The 23,710-nt window shown below is 37.4% G+C and overlaps 1 protein-coding gene across 2 annotated transcripts in view; it reads left to right on the forward strand.

Moving 5' to 3' along the window:
- CERT1 (ceramide transporter 1) overlaps positions 1–23,710 on the forward strand; it is an 80,385-nt gene that overhangs the window by 48,231 nt on the left and 8,444 nt on the right. Inside the window, exons 5-14 of one of the 2 annotated variants that reach the window (XM_032205429.1) lie at positions 161–299; positions 1,306–1,389; positions 8,797–8,954; positions 13,947–14,039; positions 15,451–15,537; positions 16,427–16,519; positions 17,084–17,161; positions 21,239–21,334; positions 21,858–21,990; positions 22,864–22,934. In XM_032205429.1, coding sequence (XP_032061320.1) covers positions 161–299; positions 1,306–1,389; positions 8,797–8,954; positions 13,947–14,039; positions 15,451–15,537; positions 16,427–16,519; positions 17,084–17,161; positions 21,239–21,334; positions 21,858–21,990; positions 22,864–22,934 — 1,032 coding nt within the window. The remainder of the gene's footprint in view (positions 1–160; positions 300–1,305; positions 1,390–8,796; positions 8,955–13,946; positions 14,040–15,450; positions 15,538–16,426; positions 16,520–17,083; positions 17,162–21,238; positions 21,335–21,857; positions 21,991–22,863; positions 22,935–23,710) is intronic. The other variant, XM_032205428.1, reaches the window with a different exon arrangement.

A 23,710-nucleotide genomic window follows, 5' to 3' on the forward strand; every position in this document is an offset into this window, starting at 1 on the left:
AACAGTATTTTGTAACTACTGATCTCTGAAATATCTTTGAAGTATGTAAAAGATTTGTTCATCATTGTTGCAGAAACCCTTTTTTTTTATTATTATTTAGGCATTAAATTTTTGCAGAGTATGTAGAAACATTTAAAGCACTTCTCTCTTGTATTTTCAGAAGGGCCATAGCTTACGTGAGAAGCTTGCAGAGATGGAAACCTTTAGAGACATCTTGTGTAGACAAGTTGATACTTTACAGAAATACTTTGATGCCTGTGCAGATGCTGTTTCCAAAGATGAACTCCAGAGGGATAAAGGTAAAATTGTAATTGAAAACACTGAGCTCCATAGAATTTAACTTTTTAGATGGTAAGAAATAGCCCTTGAAATAGTTCCTTTAGCATTTTATGTCCTATAGAGAAAACAGGTGTCTTAAATTTGCTCTTTAATATAGTAATTAATCCTAGATATTTCTGCTTAAATAATGTTAACTATTTACACTGCAGAAGTTGGATTCCCATAGAAAGCTGCTTAACTTTGATCCTAACCGATAGCTGTCAACCTTACTGAAATAAATCATCTTCTAAGCACTTGATGTTATACAACAATAATTTTTTATCTCCCTATAAGATGAAGTCAAGTTAGCTTACCACTGCATCTCTTACCATTATTTCAAAAAAATAGTATATCAGTTTGAATTGATAAGAACAATGTATTCTTTCCTAAGGGCAAATATACTGACATACTGTGTACTCCTGATACGTATTGGTTGGAGCTAAAGCATTAGACCACTTGAATGCACACTTGAGATCCAAGTAGACTCAGATGAGGATGTCTATGTATCTGAATTGTTTTTCTCATAGCACAGCTAGTATTCATACTCATACACTTCCATGAGGCATTTTTATTTATCCCTGAGTTTGTTCTGGCACTCTGACTCTTTTGGTAGTAATAAGGGTAGGTAAGAACAATTCCCCTTTTTCACTAAGTCTGTAACATAGAAGAGCTGAATTGTGACTCCGTGTTTATTCAGTTATAACAGAACTTTCTTCTTCCCATAAAATAGAGTACTAAATTTGGATACTGAACAAACATTAGTCTCCTAATAGTTCCTTACAGTAATGTTGGTCGTGGTCTTAAATGGTTAAAAAAAAAAAGGGGGGGGGGGGGGAGATGGGGGGAGGGAGTCATGACTGGTTTTTATTATAGGGAAAAAAAATAAATGCTGCTTAAGCATGAAGATGCTCCTAGGTTTTACAGTTCTTCAGTAAGCAAGGAAAACCTTTTTACTCCAATAACATATTCTCCCTCTCCCAAATTCAGTGGTAGAAGACGATGAAGATGATTTCCCTACAATGCGTTCTGATGGGGATTTTTTACATAACAGTAACAGCAGTAAGGAAAAATGTAAGTGTCTAAACTTGGCTGAATATTTGTGTGAATAGTATGATGATAATCTTGATATAAGACTGATATTTATGCTGTTGTGTGAGAAGATATTAAATAAGAAATGTTATTTAAATGTGACAGGAAGCTCTTCATGTTAAAATTATCATTCTTAGCTGCTTTTCATGATAATTTTCATGAATCTCAGAGCTGCTTTTTCATGATCTCATTTCATGAGATTTTCATGATTTTGTACATTTCCAGTACAAAATTCTGTTGAACTGGATGCATTATTCAAGTAGTAAGAACTGAAATTTGTAATAGATAACCACAGTTTGTTTTTCTGGCAAGTGTTGTCAGCTTTAGGAGTATGGTGGAACACAATGCTTTTCCAGTTAGGTATGCCTCAGTATTGTTTTTTCCATGTTCTGTGGCTACATTACTAAGTCAATATTGTGTTACTGATTTTTCTCTAATTTTAGCACTCAAAGTGCTAAAATTTTAGCATTTTTAAACTGTGTTTTCCAATACTATGATTAACAGAATTCTGATTCTTATCTAAAATGATCCGATTATAGTTTTCTTACTCCATCTGTGCAGTGAATCTGAAGAACTCAAATGAGTTCTGCTTCTTGAGAAGATTTTTTTTAAATCTAAAGACTTTCACCAAGGATCTGAAAATGCGGCAAAATAACAATTTTTTGTTTTCTATTTTCTTTCTAATGTGTTATAGTCATCTTGTCTTGCATCTTTCCTTCTTGTATTTAAGTGGTGGTTTCACACAGACTGCTAAGCTCCAGCACAACAGTTCTCATTCTCCCTTCTCAAAAGAACAGGGGGAGAAAATATAATGAAAAAAGGCTCATGGGTCAAGATAAGGAGCAATTTAATTAAAGGTAAAGAAAAACAAGCAAAGGTTTTGCAGAAATGAAAAGAGAAACCAATTATTCTCTACTTCCCATCAGTGTGCAATGTTCAGACATATATTGAGAAGCAGGGCCTGAATATGCACAGCATCTGGTTGGAAAGACAGACAATTTCATAATGAGTCTCCCTCTTCTCTTTCCCCTTACTCAGTTTTTATTGCTGAGCATGACATTATACGATATGGAATGACAGTTTGAGCCTGTTGCCCTAGCAATGTCCACTCTCTACCTCTTGCCCACACCAACCTACTGGCTTTTGTGAGTGGTAGGTTGGAAAGGCAGCCTTAATGATGTGTCTACACTGCTCAGCAGTAGTCAAAACATTGATGCAGTGTCATGTTGTTCTAGCTACAAGTACAGAGCACAGCAGTGCATGGACTGCTGTGGGGATAGCTAACTCCAACCTAGCCAGACCTAGCACGATGCTCTTTCTAGAGTATTTCCAAAATTGTAACGAGGAATGAGGAGGTAAGGAAATGGAAGGAAGGAGTTTTTTCAACATACTACCAGAATTAATCACATGAGTAGATTTTCCAGTGATAAAATACTTGTACTGCTAATTGCAGTGCTGAAGTCAGAAGTAGTGTATAACTTTGAAGCTCTGAGTAAATATTTCATGCTTCTTGTCAGCAAAGATAAGCTAGTTTGCAACATCCACCTTCACGCAAGTCAGTTTCACCAGCCCTATATAAAAAGTCTAAATTTCTAAGACCTACTAAGTCATTAGAACAAATTTCAGAAAAAATATATAAACGATATTTTAAAAAAACAATAGCAAATATTTAATTTCATTGTATGATTCATTTTGAAAGAGATGTCTTGTCACACTTAATTTTTCTAGGATAATATAGGAGTTTCAGCTTAATTTACCTTTAGAACACTTCTTCATTTCTACATTATTCTGGTATGTCTGTTATATACACACATTTAATATGTGAAATTTCATTAAGGAAGTGTGTACTTCTAGTACATCTGGTCATCTTAGAAAATTTAAATGGCAAGAGTCCATTTTTATCACGTATTTAAAAACAATTTGAAGTGATAATCACATTCCTCTTAGAAAAAGTTCAGTATCAAATATTCAATAATTTCTGTTCTAAGAAATTTTGTATTATGGGTACCTGTATATAAACTCTATAGTTCACTATGGAAAAGAATTCTGCAACCCTTTTGTTTCTCACTTTTCAACCTTTTTCTTTTCTTCTGTAACTCCACTTCTTACGATAGATTACATTCCATTACATTTACTTCCCATCAATTCTGTTAACAGCTTCATTTTTAGTTTTCTTCATTTTTGTTTTTCTGTCCTTGTTTGATTTCTAGGAAATTACATGTATTAAAGATTCTATAAAATTTTAGGATATCCTGAGTTGGAAGGGATCCAACCGAGTCCAACTCCCAGCTCTCCACAGGATCACCCAAAAGTCAGACCAGGTGTCTGAGGGCGTTGTCCAAATGCTTCTGGAACTCTAGCGGGCTCAGTGCCATGACCACTGCCTTGGGGAGCCTGTCCCAGTGCCCGAGCACCCTCTGGGAGCAGACCCTTTCCCTAACCCTCAGCCTGACCCTCCCCTGTCCCAGCTCCATGCCGTTCCCTCGGGTCCTGTCGCTGTCCCCAGAGAGCAGAGCTCAGCGCCTGCCCCTCCACTCCCTCTCATGAGGCAGTAACTGATCGCTGCAAGGCTTGCCTAAAAATGAAAGAATTGGAATATGTCCACTATCGGGTGGAATCATAAGACTCCAGTCATGCAACAGGAGAAGTAGGAGCCTCAGGTTAAGAGACACCCATGCTTGTGTAGTGGACAGAGAACTTACTAGGCTAGCTGATAACAAAAAGTTGATCTTAAACATTACCTTTTTCTGAAGCTTAGCATCAGAACAGCTGTTAATTCTTAGGTTTCTCGGGTTTCAGGTTCCATTCTTAAATTCTCTCCAGTCTTGTGAATACCAGAATAATCTGTAGCTGAATACTGGTTGCCTGTCCATTCTAATTTTTTTTTTTCTGCAGTCACAGCTCCAGGAAGGGGGAAGCAGAGGCTCAACCTCCTAAGAGAATAAAGGAGTGTTTCAGCCTCCTGGTGCACTGGTGTCGTGGTTCCGCTCAAGTGGGCAGCCGAGCTCCACCACAGCCGCTCTCTCACTCCCCCTCCTCAAAGAGGAATGGGGAGAAAATATGTGAAAAGGGCTCAAGGGTTGAGATAAGGACAAGAAAATCACGCAATAATTATTGTAACGGGCAAAACAGACTCAGCATAAGAAGATAGGAAGATTTATTGCTCATTACTAACAAGCTAGAGAAGTGAGAAACAAAGGAAAGAAACCAAAAGCACCTTCCCCCCCCCCCATCCACCCTCTTCCACCTCCTCCCCCTGAGCGGCGCAGGGGAACGGGGGAATGGGGGTTATGGTCAGTCTACAGCACTTCTTCTCTGCCGCTCCTTCTCGGTCACTCTCGTCCCCTGTGCTGTGGGGTCCCACCCACGGGGTGCAGTCCTTGATGAACTGATCCGGCGTGGGCTTCCCACAGGCAGCAGCTCTTCCAGAACTGCTCCAGATATGGGTCCGTACCACGGGGTCCATCCCTCAGGAGAAAACTGCTCCAACCTGGCTCCCCTACGGGCAGCAGCTCCTGCCAGATCACCTGCTCCTGCGTGGTCTCCTCTCCACGGGCTACAGGTCCGGCCCAGAATCTGCTCCGGCAGGGGTCTTCCACAGGCGGCAGCCTCCGTCGGTGCAGGGCCACCTGCTCCACCGTGGTCTCCTCCACGGGCTGCAGCGTGGAACCCTGCTCCACCGTGGTACTCCATGGGCTGCAGGGGGACATCCTGCTTCACCATGGTCCTCACCACAGGCCGCAGGGGACTTCTGCTCCGGTGCCTGAAGCACCTCTCCCCCTCCTTCTACACTGACCTTGGCACCTGCAAGGCTGTTCCTTACTCCCTTCACTCTCTCAGCTGCTGTGTGGCGCAGCGTTTTTTTCCCTGTCTTAAATATGCTCTCACAGAGGCGCAAAACAACATCGCTTATTGGCTCGGATCTGGAAAACAATGGGGCCCTTCCCAAACATGGGGCAGCTTCTAGATCTTTCTCACAGAAACCACCCCTATGGCCCCCTGCTACCAAAACCTTGCCACGTAAACCCACTACAACTGGTCTAGTGGTCAAACTGCTAGATTTAAGACTAGTTTAAGGAATCATATTTACATTGTCTTTTGCACTTTCCCTTCTGCACCTTTCCTGGATTGAAGGAGAATGTTAGCATGACTAGTTAGATTTTACACTGCTGTGAAGACGTGATGTTTTGGACAGGGAGGTTTTTTCTTCTGTTTTTTCCAGAATCTTTTGGTGAAGAGTTAGAGCTCTGTATATGAATTTATTGCTCACTTTTCCATTAGAAAATCTGGTAACTGAACCAATGATAATTTGTATAAAGCATCCATTCAGTGTATTTACCTATTGTGATCTTATATTCTAAGAATGTTGTATCTTGATCAGGAAGAGTTCCCATCCATCTTTCGAGGAAAATGAGTGGATCTGGGCTTATATTATGTAAGAATAAGAAGAGTGGGTAAAACCTACTTCAGGAATCTCTTTGAAGACAGAAGTTGGACGTGATCGAGAGGCTGAAGAAGAGAAATTTGGTAGAAAGCACAGTAGAATTTGTGGTGGATGTCTGTGGTCCTGCTGGAGGAATAATATTCACAGTCATCACTGAAATACTGAGGTTGTGCTTAAGGTGGAAAATAATCATACTGATCCTACTGCTATCAACAGAGGATCAACAACAGAAGATAATTAAATGGGTGGGTGCATGACCCATTCATTTATTCTTTTTCATTTGGAGTTAGGATAGTGATATAAGATGTAGAAGTGGTATAACATGGAAAAGATGAAGGAACTTTGTTTTTCCATTTACTGTCTTATTAGAAGTCTCCTGTTTCCCTGGGAAGCATTTGATTGAACAGATAATGCTTGGGACTTCTGGGTAAGGGTTACAAACAGCATCTTAGGAACAAGATGGAAAAAAGATGTATCCTAACAGACTAGAGGTGTAGAAAAGAAAGGCTAAAGAGCTATTGAAGACTAAAGCATGGTATAAAACACTGATTACAGTGGAAGGAAAGAAAAACCAATTGAGAAGGAAAAGAGAACTACTTAAAAGACTGGATAATTTCGAAGTGTTGAAATTCAATTTAAATTAGGAGAAAAATCATCAGGATATTCTGTGATTGTACGTTTTTTTTAATCATAGCTTTTTTCAATTGACTGGATGTAGTTTCATCACCAAGCTAGAAGAGCAGTTGCAATAAAAACACTTCTACTATTAACTTTTAACTTGAACTTGAAGATTTCAGCTTGAAACACTATATCTTTCAGTTGACACAAAAATAAAAGTGTAAAAAAAAAAAAAAAAAGGAATAAGAAAGATGTTTAGCTTCTCCAAATAGATCATCTCCTGACAAATATTTCTAATTTGCTGAAGCTTAATTTGCTGAAACAGGGCTTGAGGTCATCTTCAGACGTGTTCTGGGAAGAAAAACCACTCTTGAGGAGTGAATCAAAGTACTCCCATGCACAGTAAGGGACCTCTTGAGTGATCCTCTCAGAAAAATAGGCTTTGCACCTTTCTGCAACAAGTTCACTTTTGTTCAGGGTTATAATGGCTGAAGGGACTCTGAGTGAAATTGCAAGCAGTGAGTATATATTGCTGCTACTTTGAAACTATTCACTGAATAAAGTCTTAAAATATATGGCAGCCAAAGCTATACAGAGTATTAATGAATTTTAGCTGAGACTTAAAGATGATCAGGAAAGAAAGCTGGCTTTGTTCCAGGAAATAAGGCTGTGCATTCCCCTTACAATCTAACACAGATCTGTGAAATGATTTTATACTTGTTGCAGCTGGTGGTGGTTTCTTCAGCATGTCTAGCATGTTGTGTACTTCAGGAAAAAAAAAAAATCACATCTATAAGCAGAATAGCTCTGCTGGTAAGCCTGCATGTGAAATGATCTACACCAGCAGGACAAATGAGTGGTATAACACTTCCCTAAGAAAAATGCAGTCTATGGGTGAAGCTGTCGTTGTCTGGTTTTCGTTATTCTCAGAGAATCCGCTGCATTGCCTCCTTGCCAGCTTATACCACTTTCAGGCTCAGCCTCCTCCGTGTTGCCTCTGCAGCTGTTGGGGGGAGGGAGAGTTCCTTTGCTCATTATTGTTTCTGAAACAGATTTTTCTTTCTTTACTTTCCTTTTTTTTTTTTTTTTCCAGCCCCCATCTTTATCTTTTAGGGAGTATTCTTGATTAATATGCAGAAAAAAAAATAAGCTGTGTTCTACCATAGCATATATGCTTATTGAGGCATTTGAAGGAATATATAGTCTGTAATCATTTATTTGAAGGAAAAAAGAAGTTTGAATCCTAGTGAAAGGAGGGCGTATAAAACCTCTGGAGACTTAAGCCATTGCTTAAGACCATGTGATGTTTGCTTTCTTTTCCCTAAGTGTAGACACTGTGCTCTACCATTAGAGAACAGCAATTGCATTTCTTTTCCCTACAAGATCTGAACTGCTTGAAAGCTCTACTTCACCCATACAGACAGATATTGGATAAACTTACACAAATATTTATTTCAGCTTTTTAAGCCATAACAGTGTCACACTGTCAGACTAAGAAAAAAAAAAAAGCAATATCCAACTGGGTGATGTCACTAGGTTTTTGTTTTTTATCTTTTCCTATGGCATAGCAGGAGTTACTTTAACTTGCTAGGCTCAGTCAGCTTCAACATGGGTGTTAGTTCTGCTCTCTAATATTTTATGACATTAATATGTAGTGTTTGATTTGTTATTCTGTCAACCTACATGTAAGTTTGACATATAATAGGTACTTTTTTTGTCACACATTTTAAGTGACTTGTTTAAATAGCCTTAGCAACAGATGGCTTGGTTGACAGCACAAAGTAGTTGTTGGAATTGCAAAACCCCACAGTACTTGGATAATTCAACAGATTTGATACTTTTATACATAACATACCTTTTTACTTGGAGGTTTTTAAATCTATAATTACCTGCTTAAAGCAACCTTGAATATTACATTCTGGGTTTGATTGCATTTTTAAATTGTTCCTTTCTTAGTACTGTATTAGATATGTTTTAAGGTTGCTCTGTCTTAATTAGGCCCCACTTCAAGCTGTCAAACTGCTATTGTTACGAAGTATTACCACTCCCTCCACCCACATGGTTTGCAGAGAGCAGAGTAATACAGCATTACAAGCAGACTTGAAATACAGTATAGCAAGATGAAGCTGAAGGGATGCGTTCCTCCTTTTGAATCTCTTTCGTTATCCTGTGGATAGTTGCAAATTATTGGCATTTATAATCTTTGTTTCTAAATCAATTTTATAGCCACTATATTTGCTTCAAGCAATTGTAATATAAACAATGCATTTAAAATGCTCATTTGAATTAAAGGCAGCTATCAGTGAATGGTTCATGTTTGTTTTTAGTATTTCCACATGTGACCCCCAAAGGAATTAACGGCATAGACTTTAAAGGAGAAGCTATAACTTTCAAAGCAACTACTGCTGGAATCCTGGCTACACTATCTCATTGTATTGAACTAATGGTAAAACGTGAAGAAAGCTGGCAAAAAAGGCTAGATAAGGTAAGACTGGTTTTGTTTTATTTTTGTGGAAAAAATGTTTGTTTAGCTTGAAATTTTGAATGAGCTGTCTTTAACCTTCATATTCCTGGTATTGCTTGTATTTTTATGTATTTAATTTTAGGTGTCGTCTTTATCTATTACTCCTATAAAATGTTAAAATCTTATCCTGAATGTTGGTAATACAGTAATATTCATCATATTTCTTTTTGCAATCCTTGTTCAGCTAGTATTCCTATATTTTCATATCTCTAGAGAATCTGATACACTTATTCCATAGTAATAAGTGTATTGCTTGCAGCCTTCTAATAGAGATCTAAATAAATATTCATGCTTCCAAAAAGATGTGAGAATCTAAACTGTTTTAATTGTAAGAGATGGTGACAATAATGAGGTGAACAACCAGTTTTAACTTTAAATATCTCTTTAAAGGTCTCATCAATTATTTCACTTAAGGGATTAGTATAAAACATGTCTCTAATTGGTTAAATGGTTAATTTTTTAGGTGTGTGATGGCAGTGATAGTTCATACTAAGCGTGCTCAACCACTACAGCAACTAAAAAGGAGCGGCGTCTTCTTTCTTCTTATGAGATGTGTTGGAAACATGGCTGGGATGTACTTCAGGCTTTGATTTCTGTAATCCTGCCATCTCTGACAGGGGTTCTGTGCAGCCCTTTAGCCGTTGTCTCTGCTTTTTTAATTTAGCATGTTTCCATATGGCACACCACACTTAAGTCTTGCTCCGTATGTGTTAGTGATACATGATTCAAAGAATGAAGGCATTCAGACAAAACACATCTATGCTTGAATCTTTGCCCCCGTCTTCCAGCTCTTTGTATATCAAATGCCTGGTCCTATGTATCTGTATTCACACTTCCAGCAATGCGTACTTTGTTACCAATTCATCAAGGTAGCTGGAGGAATTACAGCAGATCCAAGACTTGAAGGTTGTTCGTGGTGTCACAGGGTAGCTCAGGTTGGAAGAGATCTCAAGAAGTCTCTAGTGCAATCTCCTGCTCAAAGAGTTTCAAATCAGACAGGGATGGTCAGGGCATTATTAAGTCTGGTTTCAAGACAAGAGACTGCACAGCCTTTCTGAGCAGCCTGCTCTGTTCATCTGTCATTATGGTGAAGCTTATCCATGTTATAGTGAAAGTCTTCCTGTATATCCAGTGAGAGTAACTCTTATTTCTGCTTATCTCTTTCACCCTTGTACCATAGGCTGATGTAAAAAGTCTGTCTCTGTCTGCTTGATGATTACCTTGGTGGTAAGGAAGACTGTTTTTAGGTGCCCCCACAAAAACCTGCTCTTCTCTGGGCTGAGCACGGTTCTCTTGTTGATCAGACTTTGCTTATAGCATGGATTAAATGAATTTTTCTGGTCATAGAGTAGTATTCTAATACAGAATTTGAATTGGTTTAGGTCAGTTATTTGTCACTAGACTAATATTAAACCACATTTTTAGCTGCAAATGGTTAAAAAAATTAATTTCAGTTTAGGTCTCATCTGACAGTAACATCATTCTTCAACAAAATACTTCACACATCATGAATAAATACATTAAAACGTTTTATTTGGACATGTTTCTCCAGAAATTAAATAGCAAAGACTTCTCAAAATTTGGTGTTTTAAAGATTTTCTTTGATAAGCTTACAAGTTTTTTTAGTCATATTTGTCACTGATTTTTTTTGCTGTTTGCAGCATGCATCTGAAATTCCGTAATTTTAATATAAAATTGCCTTTCATTTGGATTCCTTTAACTGCTAGCCTTTTAGAAGAGATCTTGATTGGATTCATTAATACAGAAATGTGGGTTAGCATTGGCTAACAGCCAAATGCCCACCCATCTGCTCACTTACCACCCCGCCCAGCAGAACAAGAGGAGAAAATTGGATGGAAAAGCTCATAGGTCAAAAGACAGATGAGGACATTGCTTACCAGTTGCTGTCATAGGCAGAATAGTCTTAACATAAGAAAATAATTTTATTGCCAATTAAAATGGATCCAGTTAGTGGGAAACAAAAAGAAAACCCCCCTGAAACAGCTTTCCTCCCCCATTTCCAAATTCAACATTACTCTTTCACTGCAGCCCCCTCTACCTTCTGCTTGCTCTCCCTGGGTAGGATGGAGGTTGTGGGAAATCTGGTCTAGGGTAGGTCCTCCACAGGCCACTGTTCCTGTCAGGAATGATCTGCTCCTGCATGGGCTTTCAATGGGCCACAGTTTCTTAAGGAAATGCCTCCCTGCTCCAACGTGGAGATCTTCCGTGCAATGTGGATACCTGCTGTGTAGAGAAACACCTCCTACTCTGGCCCTGACATTCCCTTTGCTGTTTATTGCTCATTGTTCCCTCTTCTTCTGTGTTGTGCTTTTGCTGTTTCATAGACATGCCACACATGGCTGATAGGCTTAACTGTAGTGGGTCTGTTTTGGAGCTGGCTGAAACCGATGATGTCTGTCCCACCTCCCACAGAGGGACTCCTGCAACTCCCTGAATAGCAGTGACTTGACATCTATGCCATTCACAAGAATTTAAATACAGCAGTTACAACTCTATTAACATTGTCTATTCCACTTCTGTTGTGGGACTGCTTTTAGCTTTTCGTCATGTTGCTTTAGGGGCTCAACATAGGGCTGTAAAAGGCTTTTGTATAACTTTGGATCTGAGCAAAAAGCATTGGTGGTGTCATCTGATAAATAGATGTAGGCAGAGAAGGGTGTTGATCTTTGTCCTGTTGGTTTTCTTGGGAGATGCCTACACTATTCTGAGAAGGAAGTAAATATTGTGAGATAATAAAGTTCAATCTACATTCTCAGAGAGATTTAGAAAGGTAAATTATCTAAAGTTGGGCAGCAGCTTTGTGTTTGTTCAAGCTGGGAAGGTTTTACAGCTGTTCTAAGCCTGTTCAGAAGAGCAGCTGCAAGAGTTGAAAGGGATAGTGAAGTTTGTCCTTTGTGTGTCAACTCTGTAGGCTCTGCTTGGTATAGATCTGTTGCATGAAGAACAGGATCTGTGTCAGTAGCTAAAAGCTACTAATACTATTTTTTTATGAGAAGTGTAGTGCTGTTGTAATCCAGCATTCTTCTTCCCTCTCTAACCTCACTCCACTAGTTTCCAGACTGCATTTCACTTGACAGAAAGAAGGCAAACATGATTAGTGAGAGCTCTCCTACGTCACAAAATACAGCCTCCATGTTGTAGAATGCTATCTTTGCCTAAAGATGCATGGCAAGTATATGTCCACTGTACTTGAGGCCAACATATTTAAAAATTATAACTGAAAATATTTCCAAATGTTTAATCCCTAGTATTGGATCCATTGTTTTAGTCACAACAATATCCTTGTGATTATGCTTTTCTTGTTTTGACTACAGGAAACGTTTTTCTGTTCTTGTTTCCCTTGGTCTTACTAATTGATGTTAATGTGCAAGCTATCTTCTGAACACTACATTTTAGCAAAAAAACAAAACAAAAAACAAAACAAAACAAAAAAAACACATTTAGGTTGTGTTTTTTTTTTTACATTTGACAATTGTAACTTAATTCCATTTTCCAGAATTTTAATAACAGCAGTAATTTTTCTGCTGTGCAATCAAAGAATTTCACAAATTTGTTTTATTTAATCTTGTTATCAGGAGAAGCTGGAGTGAAGGACAGTCTTTGACACTTTTGAGTTATCATTAATTCACAGATCCAATTCAAAGATTGAAGCCTGAAAAATATGGAATTTTGGCTTTCTAGGGGCTTGGGGGGGGGGGGGGAGGGGCAAGTTGGGTATTTTAGTATTTTGTTTATTTCTCATTTCAAGAGTTCTGGTGAGACATGTATGCTTTCTGTCAATGACTTACGTGAGTCATGCTTTCTGTATCTTCAGGATTCTACAGGTACTTTCAAAATAGGTAAACTTCCAAAGTTTTGTAAAATGTTGTTAGCAGTTGTTGCTGTTGTTGAAAGTTTCTAGAAGGGAAAAGCCTACAATAATAGACGAAGGTAATACTGTTTTCATCCAAGTGCTGCTTTTTTCCTTGAAGTTTTCCCATGGAAAACTCTACTATGTTTACAACACATCGAAAAATGCTGCTTTACTTTTCAAGCGTCTCTTTAGAAACAGGAAAATATGTCATTCATAGAGAATGTAACTAACAAATTCCCAGTTGGCAAACTCAGCCTGTCAGTCTTGATTAAGTTTTCTGCTGAGTCTTTAAAGTTCCAGTTGGGTTGCTGAATACTTGCACTCATTTCTGCAACTAGCATTATGTGGTGTCCAGCTGTCACCTAGACTGTTAACACTTTCTTCTATGTGAAAGTGATTTTGAAAGGGGACAGAGTAGCATCTTGTGTAAGAAAGTTGAATTCTGCAAGAATTTCAAAAGTGTTCATAGCTTTTTTCACTAGGAATATCTGTCAGTATCCAGAACTTGCAGAGGAAATACCAGGCTGATTCCAGCATTACTACTACTTAGTTCAAAATATACAGTGACATAGACATCACTAGTGTCTTTAGTATAGTCATACACCTATTATGAGAGAATGATGTTGAGCTGTTAGTCTCTGCATGGAGTTAATTCAATTACTCACAAGGATCCTGTGCCAGCTAATTACAGATACAAGCTTACATGCTGTGACTCATTAGTATCTCGCAACACTCATCAAGCTAGCTTTTTACCAGTTTTACTCTTCACCTTTTGTTGTCACTGCCCAAGCAGTGCTGAGGAGGTTATATAAACCATAAGTCAGGTACTAGCTCTGGCCCTCAAAGAGCTATGATGAAAAGTATCCTCAGGGTAGCCAACTTCCCAAGCTTTATATTATATATGGATATTTGTGGACACACACAATGCATACATGCGAATAAAATGAGGACATAGCTTTGCAACCATTACTTGAAAATTTAATTGGAAAAAAGCTGCACTTATCATTCTAAGGATTGGGATATGTACTGTTGTCAGCCAGTTCATTCATGCTGCATCAAATGATCATGTAATTTTGCAGGAGACAGAGAAAAGGAGAAGAGCAGAAGAAGCATACAAAAATGCTATGACAGAACTGAAGAAAAAGTCCCACTTTGGAGGACCTGACTATGAGGTACAAATTCCACTTAAGATTTCTAAAAATGCCAGAGGTTTTGAATATTGGCTTGCTTCTCGGAAGAGTGTATATGTAAATCAAGCTGTTTGGCTTGCGTAAGAGTGTTCATGCCATTTCAGTTTTTCCAACTTGCAATCTGAAAACCAGATTAATCTCAATAATTAATTTTGTAGAATGCAAGTTGGTTTTCACCTCAGATTTCTTTATTCTGCTTTTGTCTAGTGCAATTTGTTTACCAGTATTTCTGGTCATTTTGATTATTTTTCATACATTTGATTCTTTTCCTATGCAGTAGTTTTGTACTTGTCCTTTGTAATGGGTCAGCTCTGTAGGTCTGTAATGTGCATATGAAAACCCTAACTTCAGAGGCAATCCTAGAATCTGAAGTTCAAATTCAATTGGCTTTTAACTTGTCACTGTAAGTTTAAATCTGATCATAAGTTCAGTGATTTTAGGCTCTATTTCAGCTGTTAAATTGCATATTTCAACAGCTCCTTCCTCAGGTATTTAGTCAAATTCTACAATGTTTAAAACACCTTCTAAAGAATAATATAAGCTATTGCACCTATAATGCAGTTTGCATAATTTTTAAGAAATCGAACCCTTCGTGATCATTACTCAAACGCTTGTTTCTATGCAAAAATCATAGCCTGAGTAATAGTAGCAATATGTTGAGGTATTTAAAAGGTATTTGAATGTAAGGTTTCTGCTGACTAAAAGAAAAAGATGGAGGAAGTAGGGCTTCATCTACCTGGCCACTACCACTGCTGCTTCTCTCAGATATCCGTATTGTGGTGTTTTGAAATTTGCTGGACGGTTTGGTTTACAATGCAATGATAGCAGTAAACTTAGCTTTCTTAAATTACCACTTCTTTTATTAAACCTGAGTTTTTAATATATGACTCAACTCTACCTGCTGCTTTGTTAAACTGTTGTTTCCAGGAATTATCAAGAAAATCATTCCTAGTATTGTATCTTGTTTTTTTTATGAGTGCGCATCTGAAATATACTCAAGGCATTGGAATATTCGGAAGTAAAATAACTGCACAATTACATTAATATGCTCATTTTTCTGACACACACCATAAACATTAAGAGATATATGTTAATTAAAACCTATGTGTGATGTCCAAGTGTATTGACACTTGCTCAGTTTCCTGTCTTTTCCTTGTTTATATAACTACCTCTTAAATTATATTTAAAGGGAATAACTTCCTTTTAACAAGCACATTTTTCAGATGAATTGAAATCTAAAAATATTGGTGAAAATACTGAAGTCTATGGAAGAATTTAATTCTGTCAGTTTTATGCAAAATATATATATATATATATATATTTCTAATATTGAACTTAAATGGAACTCTCATATCTCCAAAGTTCTAAACTAGCTTTGTTTCTTATGCCCTAGGAGGGTCCTAATAGTCTGATTAATGAAGAAGAGTTTTTTGATGCTGTTGAAGCTGCTCTCGATAGACAGGATAAAATGGAAGAACAGGTATTGATGCTTGAAAAATGTTTTAATGATGGGCACTTCATGGAAGACTTCTGTGACATAAACTCAGTCCTAGGGTACATCTCCTGAAACATTAGATTTTTATATCGATTCTTTTAAGTGGAATTCAGTTCTTAGTATTTATACCATGCAGCTAGTGTTGTTTAACACTAATTTTTAGGAAATGAATTTGCAGCTCACATAGAAAAGGACAGTGTAAATATTAACCTAACTGAATGCCTGTGGTTTTTGAGTTCTTATTGCTTCTGTACAAAATTTGCCTGTGTATGTAACTGATGCCTGTTCAAATGAGAATACCAAATACTGTAGCTGTTTCTCAAAAACAAATGTCTGCTCTAAAGTTCTTTTGGCAGTAGAAGTGGCAAGGATCAAAAAGGGTTAAGGTGCATGGCATGAAGTATACAGAGTATAAGAATATGTAGTAGGATATAAAATGAGAGCATAACAAAGGATTGTGTCCTTTGTCTTACAAGTGTCTAGGCTTACAAAAGTAATGAACGCAGTGACTAGGTTAAGAAGTATTAGACTTCTCAGTGAACACCTAGTACCCCAAAGAGTTTACCTGTGTTGCTGTCTCTTAGCCAAGAGTATAAGTTTTGAGTAATTGTTACTACCACATTGATGCAGCATCCTTAATGCTGCCAATCAATTCTTTTAATCGAGGAACACACCTGGGAGTATAGATGAAATAAATGAACAAATACTTTGTTCACCTAAAAGAGAATCAGGATGCCAACTTAATGCCTGACAGGGATACCATTAGTTCGTGTTTTAATGTGGTAGCCAATATATAGACTGCGGATGACTCACTCTGTTTAGTAGTCCACCCAGTAGCAACTGACTACCAATAATTAAACCTATTTTGTTGCAGTCTCAAAGTGAAAAGGTCAGATTACACTGGCCAACATCCTTACCTTCTGGGGATGCTTATTCTGCTGTGGGGACTCATCGATTTGTCCAAAAGGTAAAATATTTCCAGTGATTTTCTCAAAACAATGGGCTGACTTTTGATGTTTCTATATAATTTGTATTGGTAGGTGAGATTGATTTTTGCAGGTGTTTCTAGTAACTTTTAATGGTTTACTCATTTTCAATTGAAGCAGCTGGAATTGTAGAAGGACTGTTTTCTCTCTTGGCTCAACAAATACTAACTTGAGTGTTTATTTAGAATACTCTTGACTAGTATCAAGATTGCCAGAGATATTAAAGAAAAAAAAATTTGCTAACCTCAGTTTTTAAGATTCCTTCACCAAAATTTATGGAATTGATTAAAGTTTTTAAAAAGAAGTTTCTTGTATCTTGATCTATTGACTTTTTTTAGTGTTACTGGAAACACTATGCTCCTCAGTGCCTCGCTGGGAGTATAATACATAATAGGTGCATGAAATCAGCATTTGCTGCTGTGCTTGCTGCTTATGGTGCTTTTGTTTTCCTTTTCTTCATTATCTTGTGCTTGCAAGTTGGTACTGAATGCTCTGTTGTGCCTTTGTTCTGATTACTTGGTTTTTTCTTTGTCTGTCTCTGGTAGCCCTATAGTCGCTCTTCCTCCATGTCTTCCATTGATCTAGTCAGTGCCTCTGATGATGTTCACAGATTCAGCGCACAGGTACTGTATTAATGTGTAGAGTGGGGGTTGCATATCTTTGCTGTATTTCATCCTCTTCTCTAGAACCTAATTTTTTTTGTTACATAAATCACTGCTTGCTTCAAACTAGTACATTGAGACAAACAAAGGACTTCTCTATTAGTATACTAAATGGTTGTCTTTTTACATTCCACTTGCATGCGTATCACTCCTGCAGAGGCCTAAATCTTGTGGAATTTTTGGATTGATTTCAGTAGCTTTAAATAAAAATGCATACACCTTAAATTCTGCATTTTTGATTATTGTAAAAGTAGGATAACACCTGTTTTGTGTGGGATGGAAATGGTCTTTGAATTGAATATATGTTCTTGTTTTTAAATCAGATTTAATTTTGTCTTTAACATTTGTCACTCTTAATGACATTAAGATACTAACTATTAAGGTTCAGTACTATCATTTTCTCTCTAGTAAAAACATATGAAAGGTTATAAAGTCTATTGTTAAAGATTGTGGATATGATTTTTTTTATTGAATTGTTTAAATATATTCACCGATCCTTTGGAAAGTAAATCTGATTTCTTGTATATGCGAATGTAGTTATATACACCAGTAACACACAATATTATTTTAGGTGCTTGCCATAACAATCATAGTTTAAAGTTGAATTAATTAGTTGATGTCGCATGTTTGCTCTTTAGTCTCAAAATGTTGCTCAACAATGGCACACAGGCCATTAGTTTCCTTCTGCTGTGGTCCATGTCTTACTGTGAGTCAGAATCGGACTTTCTTCTGTGATATGTTTTGTCTTTTTTTTTTGGATATCATTTACTAACACTGCAAACAAGCTGCTTTTTCAAAGAGAAGGAATGGATTTTCTTTTAATTAACAGAGCCTGGAATCATACCACCTGCAGGCATTACTGCCATCTTTGTGAACAGAACCCTAGCACTTACACTTGCTTATTGGACTGAAAGCCTAACACTTGCCTTGACCTATTGCAGTCAGTTAATTGTTAAATTTTGACTTATTGCAAGGGAAAAAAGTATACAGGTTGTATTATACAGCATTGATAGACTCACCTACTGGTAATCCAAGAGTCAAGTTAGTATGTTAAGTTTGTTTGAAAGGAGGGGGCAAAGCAAGTAATAGAAAGCAAATTCGAGTCCAGAAGTCGGAATTGGTTGTCTATCAGGCTGTGGGTACGTCACCTGCTCAATACAAGGGAAACTCATAATCACTAAAGTATGCAGGCCTTCTTGTTTTTGTCTTTTATGCCAGTGATAGCATTTGTGCTTCTGTATGGTAGTCTGAGCTCTGAATATTAGAGCTCTCGTGTAGCTGAAAAATTTACCATATAAAAGCAAACCTGAGGTTGACCATGTCCTTATCACAATAAAACAGATTGAGATTAAAGATCGTGACTGAATGGACTGGAATATGGTGGCAAAGCATTGCTCTTCTCAACTGCTGCATGGATTATATGAAGTAGAAGTTACCACCCAGTGCCTTACGATGTGGTTTTGAGTTAAATGGCTCACTGCAGAAAGGATGATCTTGTTAGTTTATAAATTCTTTTCCACCATTACCTCAATGTACTTTCCCTAGAACAAATTTCTACCAGACTAACAAATCAGTCTACCTGCTCTGGAGCTGTACTACTGATGAACAGGCAGGTAAAAGACATCTGAAAGCGTGAAGAGAAAAGCAGTATGCTATCTTTTGGTGACAACCTGCCTTGGACCTTTTAAATATAAAATTGGCCTCCATCCCCTGGCAGGGGATTTGGCTTTTGAAAAGGCAAGCTAACATCTTGGTTCTGAATAAATGTGACTTGCTTCTAGACCTCATTCATACCAAGGGAATTTTGGTGTCAGGAGAAGGTCAAGTAGAAACTTGCAGCTTTGTTTTTAAAATTGAGACCTTTCAACATATATTCTGATGGGAGCTGTTTCTTCAGTGTGCTTTCAGAAAGACATTGAGTTGTTACTGCCAGCTGAGTGGGAGGCTGCAGGCTTAAAATTCTGCAGGTGTTTTGCAGATCACTTTGTTTTAAAGGACTATCAGTTTTTAAAATAGATTTAGCTGTTGAGGGCCTTTTAAGTGAAGAACTGCCCACTTAATTTTCAGCCTAAGGCTGCATGGCATAGAGGATAGATGTGTTTTTGCAGACCATTTCTGTAGCCTGCCAAGAGATATTATTATCCCAGGGGTAATAATACGACCTCTTCAATGTCAAAAGAAGCTGTGAATATTAACTCTGCCTAATGAAGTACCTAAAATAGGTGCAGGTTAACAGACAACAGCCAAACCATCTATGATCTACCTGCAGGATAGGTAATGCGTATAAGACAGTTGTAGGCACTGCAGTTCCTTGGTCAAGTAGAAGCAATTGCTAGTGAAAAACAGCTCTGCTCAGCAAGTTGTAGCAGTGATACCTCTGTGTCCCTTAATTTAAAGGGCAGCTGTCTGAAAGATGCATGATGAGATTTTCTGTCTGAAAGAAGTGTGACCTAGAGCTAGTGAATTGAATATTTAAATAGTCCATGTTCTCTCATCTGACTTGGATAGTACTGGCATTGTGTCATTGGAGGGAAAAAAAAAAAAAAAGGAATGTTTTCTAAGAAACTTGTTAGTAACTGTCGGGGAAAGGTGACTAGTCTAAAAGCAGAAATACAGATTTTTGCTGTTTTTCTTTTTTTAGTTCATTATAACTCAGAAGAAAAAAAAAAAAAGCTCAAGAACCAGACTGATAAATTGTGTTTCTGTAGATAAGTGTACAGTTAAACTGAAATATAACTTCCAATAGATTTTATTTTGATGTTTTATTTGGAGGACCTTGACCTGATTCAATTACCATTTTTTTCTTCCTGCTCTTCAGTGTATTGCCTAAAAAATACATTTTATAAACAGAATTACAGTTTAATTTAAAAATAAAAATGTATTTCAATTCTGTATCATATCAGAAGAAGACAAAGTTATTTTGCTTTCTACATGTTGTACTACCTGATCAAGTAATGCTTTTCCTTTAAAAAAACAAACAAACAAAAACCAACCAAACAAAAAAAACATTTCTAGTAATTCAGGAAAACAGTGTCAATCATGGTATTACTTGCAGTGTCAAGTTTTAGTAGTCGCCTACTGTTTAGGTGAAAATTTACTAAATAGTTTACAGAATTTGTAAACATTACACAGCATTGTATACCTTATTTTTGCCTCTATTTTTCTTCGAGTGTGGATGGGATTTGGAAATGGTGGGAGCAGAAAAAAATAAAAATTATAGAATAAGATTACAGATACATAATAAAAACACAAGTAAAAATGCATTTTTGTCCTACCCACCCATTTTAGTGCACATCATATAGAATAAAATAATGACATATTCACATAGCTGTGTTAAAATTATAAAGTATCTGACCTTTAAGGAAAGCACATAAATAAGTAACTTTAAATTAGAATTTTATAATAGAGGAGTCTCTGCATCTTAATTTGATGTATGAATGTGAGCACTTATGTCTCTTTTCTAGTTTGCTATTGTACAAAGCTGTCAGTGAAACAGAATAGGCAAGTTTTGCTCATGACATTTCCTTCACTGCTGTTCCAATATGACTTCTAATAAGCACTCATTTTTTTAGAGCTTATTTGTGTACAGGAGTATTGGGTTTACCTGTGTCAACCACAGCAGTCCACCCCTACTTCCCTCCCCCTGCCTTTGTTCAGCCTTTTAGATGTTCTTCATTGGTTATTGGTCTTCAAGTCTTACAGTGTGTTGTAATTCTGTTTAGAGATCCTCGAACAATTTTCTGAATGCTGAATTGAAACAGTCTTAGGGTAGAAGTATAGTGAGTTTTGGCAGTTTAGAGGTCCAAAGAGGGTGGGAAGCACCCATAAAGAGTGAAGTTATAATTGGAATCAAGGTTTTGGCATTTGTTTCTGAAGTCTAGAAGTATCTGTTCCTGATGTTTAATAGAAAGCTCTGTTGTCCTAGTTCAGCTCCTGCACAGGATTTGAAGTAATGACTTGTGGCTTCCGGTACTATACAGTTGCCTGTTCAAGAAGATGAAAGAAATAATTTTAAAACATATTTTTTTTTCTTTAAAGGTGGAAGAGATGGTACAAAACCATATAACTTACTCCTTACAAGATGTAGGAGGAGATGCCAATTGGCAGCTAGTGGTTGAAGAAGGAGAAATGAAGGTAAATATTTGCTTTTTCGCTTAATTAATATGACAGATATTTTTAATTCTTTTTGAATACTACTTCTCAGTGATTTATGCTGTTAAAACTTCTGCGGATAGCATTGTTTAAGCTAGGACTGGAGTCCACAAGAGCTGTAACTCTAAGAATAGCTGTGTCTTTATGGATACGTTCATTCCCTCCTACTTAAAACTTGTTATTAAATGACACGTAATTCCAATGTATAAGAATGGTAATGGTAGCAAGCTACTGTCAGCTACTCTACTGTGCTTATGTGGATCCTTGTATGTAGTGGTAACATAGCTTAATCCATTTTGCAGTAGAGATTCTCAGAATAATGGTACTTTAATGCTAAGAACATCTTCAATAGTAGTTACTAGAGAAAACTGTTAAGACAAATTATTCATGTATTAGTGTTCCAGGAAGTTTTCTTAAAAATGAACTGGTGTTCATGTTTTAATTGCTTAAAACTTCAATTTTGATCATTTCTGTTCTGTATGTCACCCTTTGTACTTGGCGATAGGTATACAGAAGAGAGGTGGAAGAGAATGGAATAGTTTTAGATCCCTTGAAGGCAACACATGCAGTTAAAGGGGTAACTGGACATGAAGTTTGCCACTACTTCTGGAATGTCGATGTTCGTAATGACTGGGAAAGTAAGGAATCAGTTCTTAAGTCTTGCATGTTTATCAGCAATCATGGAATTAGAGAATATCCAAAACTAGAAGGGACTAACAAGGATCATAAAGTCCAACTCCTATCTCCACACAGGACTACATAAAAATTAAAAGAGATTTCTGCAAGCATTGTCCAAATGCTTCTTAAAATCCAGCAGCCTTGGTGCTGTGACCTATTCCTTGGGGAGCCTATTCCAGTGCCAGACCACCCTCTCAGTGATGAACCTTTTTCTAATACCCAACCTGACCCTCCCCGGTGCAGCTTCGTACAATTCCCATGGCTTCTGTCGCTGGGGGAGATCAGTGCCTCCCCACGGGCCCCCCATCATGGGTAAGCTGTAGGCTGCCATCAGGTCACACTCCTGTCTCCCCTTCTCGAGGCTGAACAGACGAAGTGACTTCATCCACTTCTTGCATGTCTTCCCCTCTAGACATTTCACCATCTTTGTAGCTTTCCTTTGGATACTCTCTAATAGTTTTATGCCCTTCTTATGTTACGGTACCCAAAACAGCACACAGTGCACCCAAGCAGCACACCGACACAGAGCAGAGTGGGACAATCAATTGCTTTAACAGGCTAGCAATGTGGTGTTTGCACGCTGGGGTACGGCTGGCCCTTTTGTCTGCCAGGGCACACTGCTGGCTCATGTTCAACTTGCCATCAACCAGAACACCCAGATCTCTTTTTGTGGGGCTGTTCTCCAGCCTCTCGTTTCCCAGTCTGTTTGGTGCCCCGGGGTTGCCCCATAGACTTACGTGCAAGCTGAAGTCAGCATATCAGCAAGCATATTGTTTATAACATTAACCTAATATCAGTGCTTGTTTACTGATGGATTTCTTTCCTTGTTGTAGCAACAATTGAAAATTTCCACGTCGTGGAAAATTTAGCTGATAATGCAATCATCATTTACCAGACACATAAGGTAAGACTAACCCTCTACCTGTATATGTACCTTACCAACACAGTTTTGGGCACATGTGCTCTAATCTATTTTAAAATGCTTAACTAAACATACTACTCAAAAAAACAGTTCAGAACAAGTTATTTATGAAGCTGCAACTTTGTCAACCTTTTGAACATTGAATGCTTGATATCATAAGTGGTTGTGCATGTTTATGATATAGCATGAAATAAATTAGGTTTGATTTTAATCTCCAGTAATATAACCTCTAGCAAGACAAGGGTCATATAAAGCAAACTGAAGCAATAAATCAACATCAACTTAAAACAAGAGAAATTCATGCCACTGTATCATGTGTTTTATTCAATATTGCAAGCTACAGTTGACCACAATTACTTGGCATATGTATTTGCTTTATAAAGTGGTGTAATTGCTGGTGTAATATTCGTTCTTATGACTTGATTATGATTCTTTTTCTTCCCCAAAGAGTTCTGGTGCAACTTCACTAAAATTTGAATTGCAATCTAGTAATTGTAGCCTAACATGTTCAAAAAAAAAAAATTAAAATGGTAACTAAGAGTACAGGTTTATCTCTAATCTTTCATGATTCAAAGTGTTAATATAGTCAGAAATGAGCAAGTATTTTTCTGAGATAACTTTACTAGAAATGCTGTTACCTTAAAACAACCATAAAAGAAGATTTGATTTTGACTATGACAGTTTTGTGAACTGTGTAGTGTTGTGGTAAAAACTAAGCATTTTTAATTCTACCAAGTGTCAGGAAAATGGCTTCCATG

The sequence above is a fragment of the Aythya fuligula genome, chromosome Z, assembly GCF_009819795.1.
Source record: "Aythya fuligula isolate bAytFul2 chromosome Z, bAytFul2.pri, whole genome shotgun sequence".
NCBI lineage: Eukaryota > Metazoa > Chordata > Aves > Anseriformes > Anatidae > Aythya > Aythya fuligula.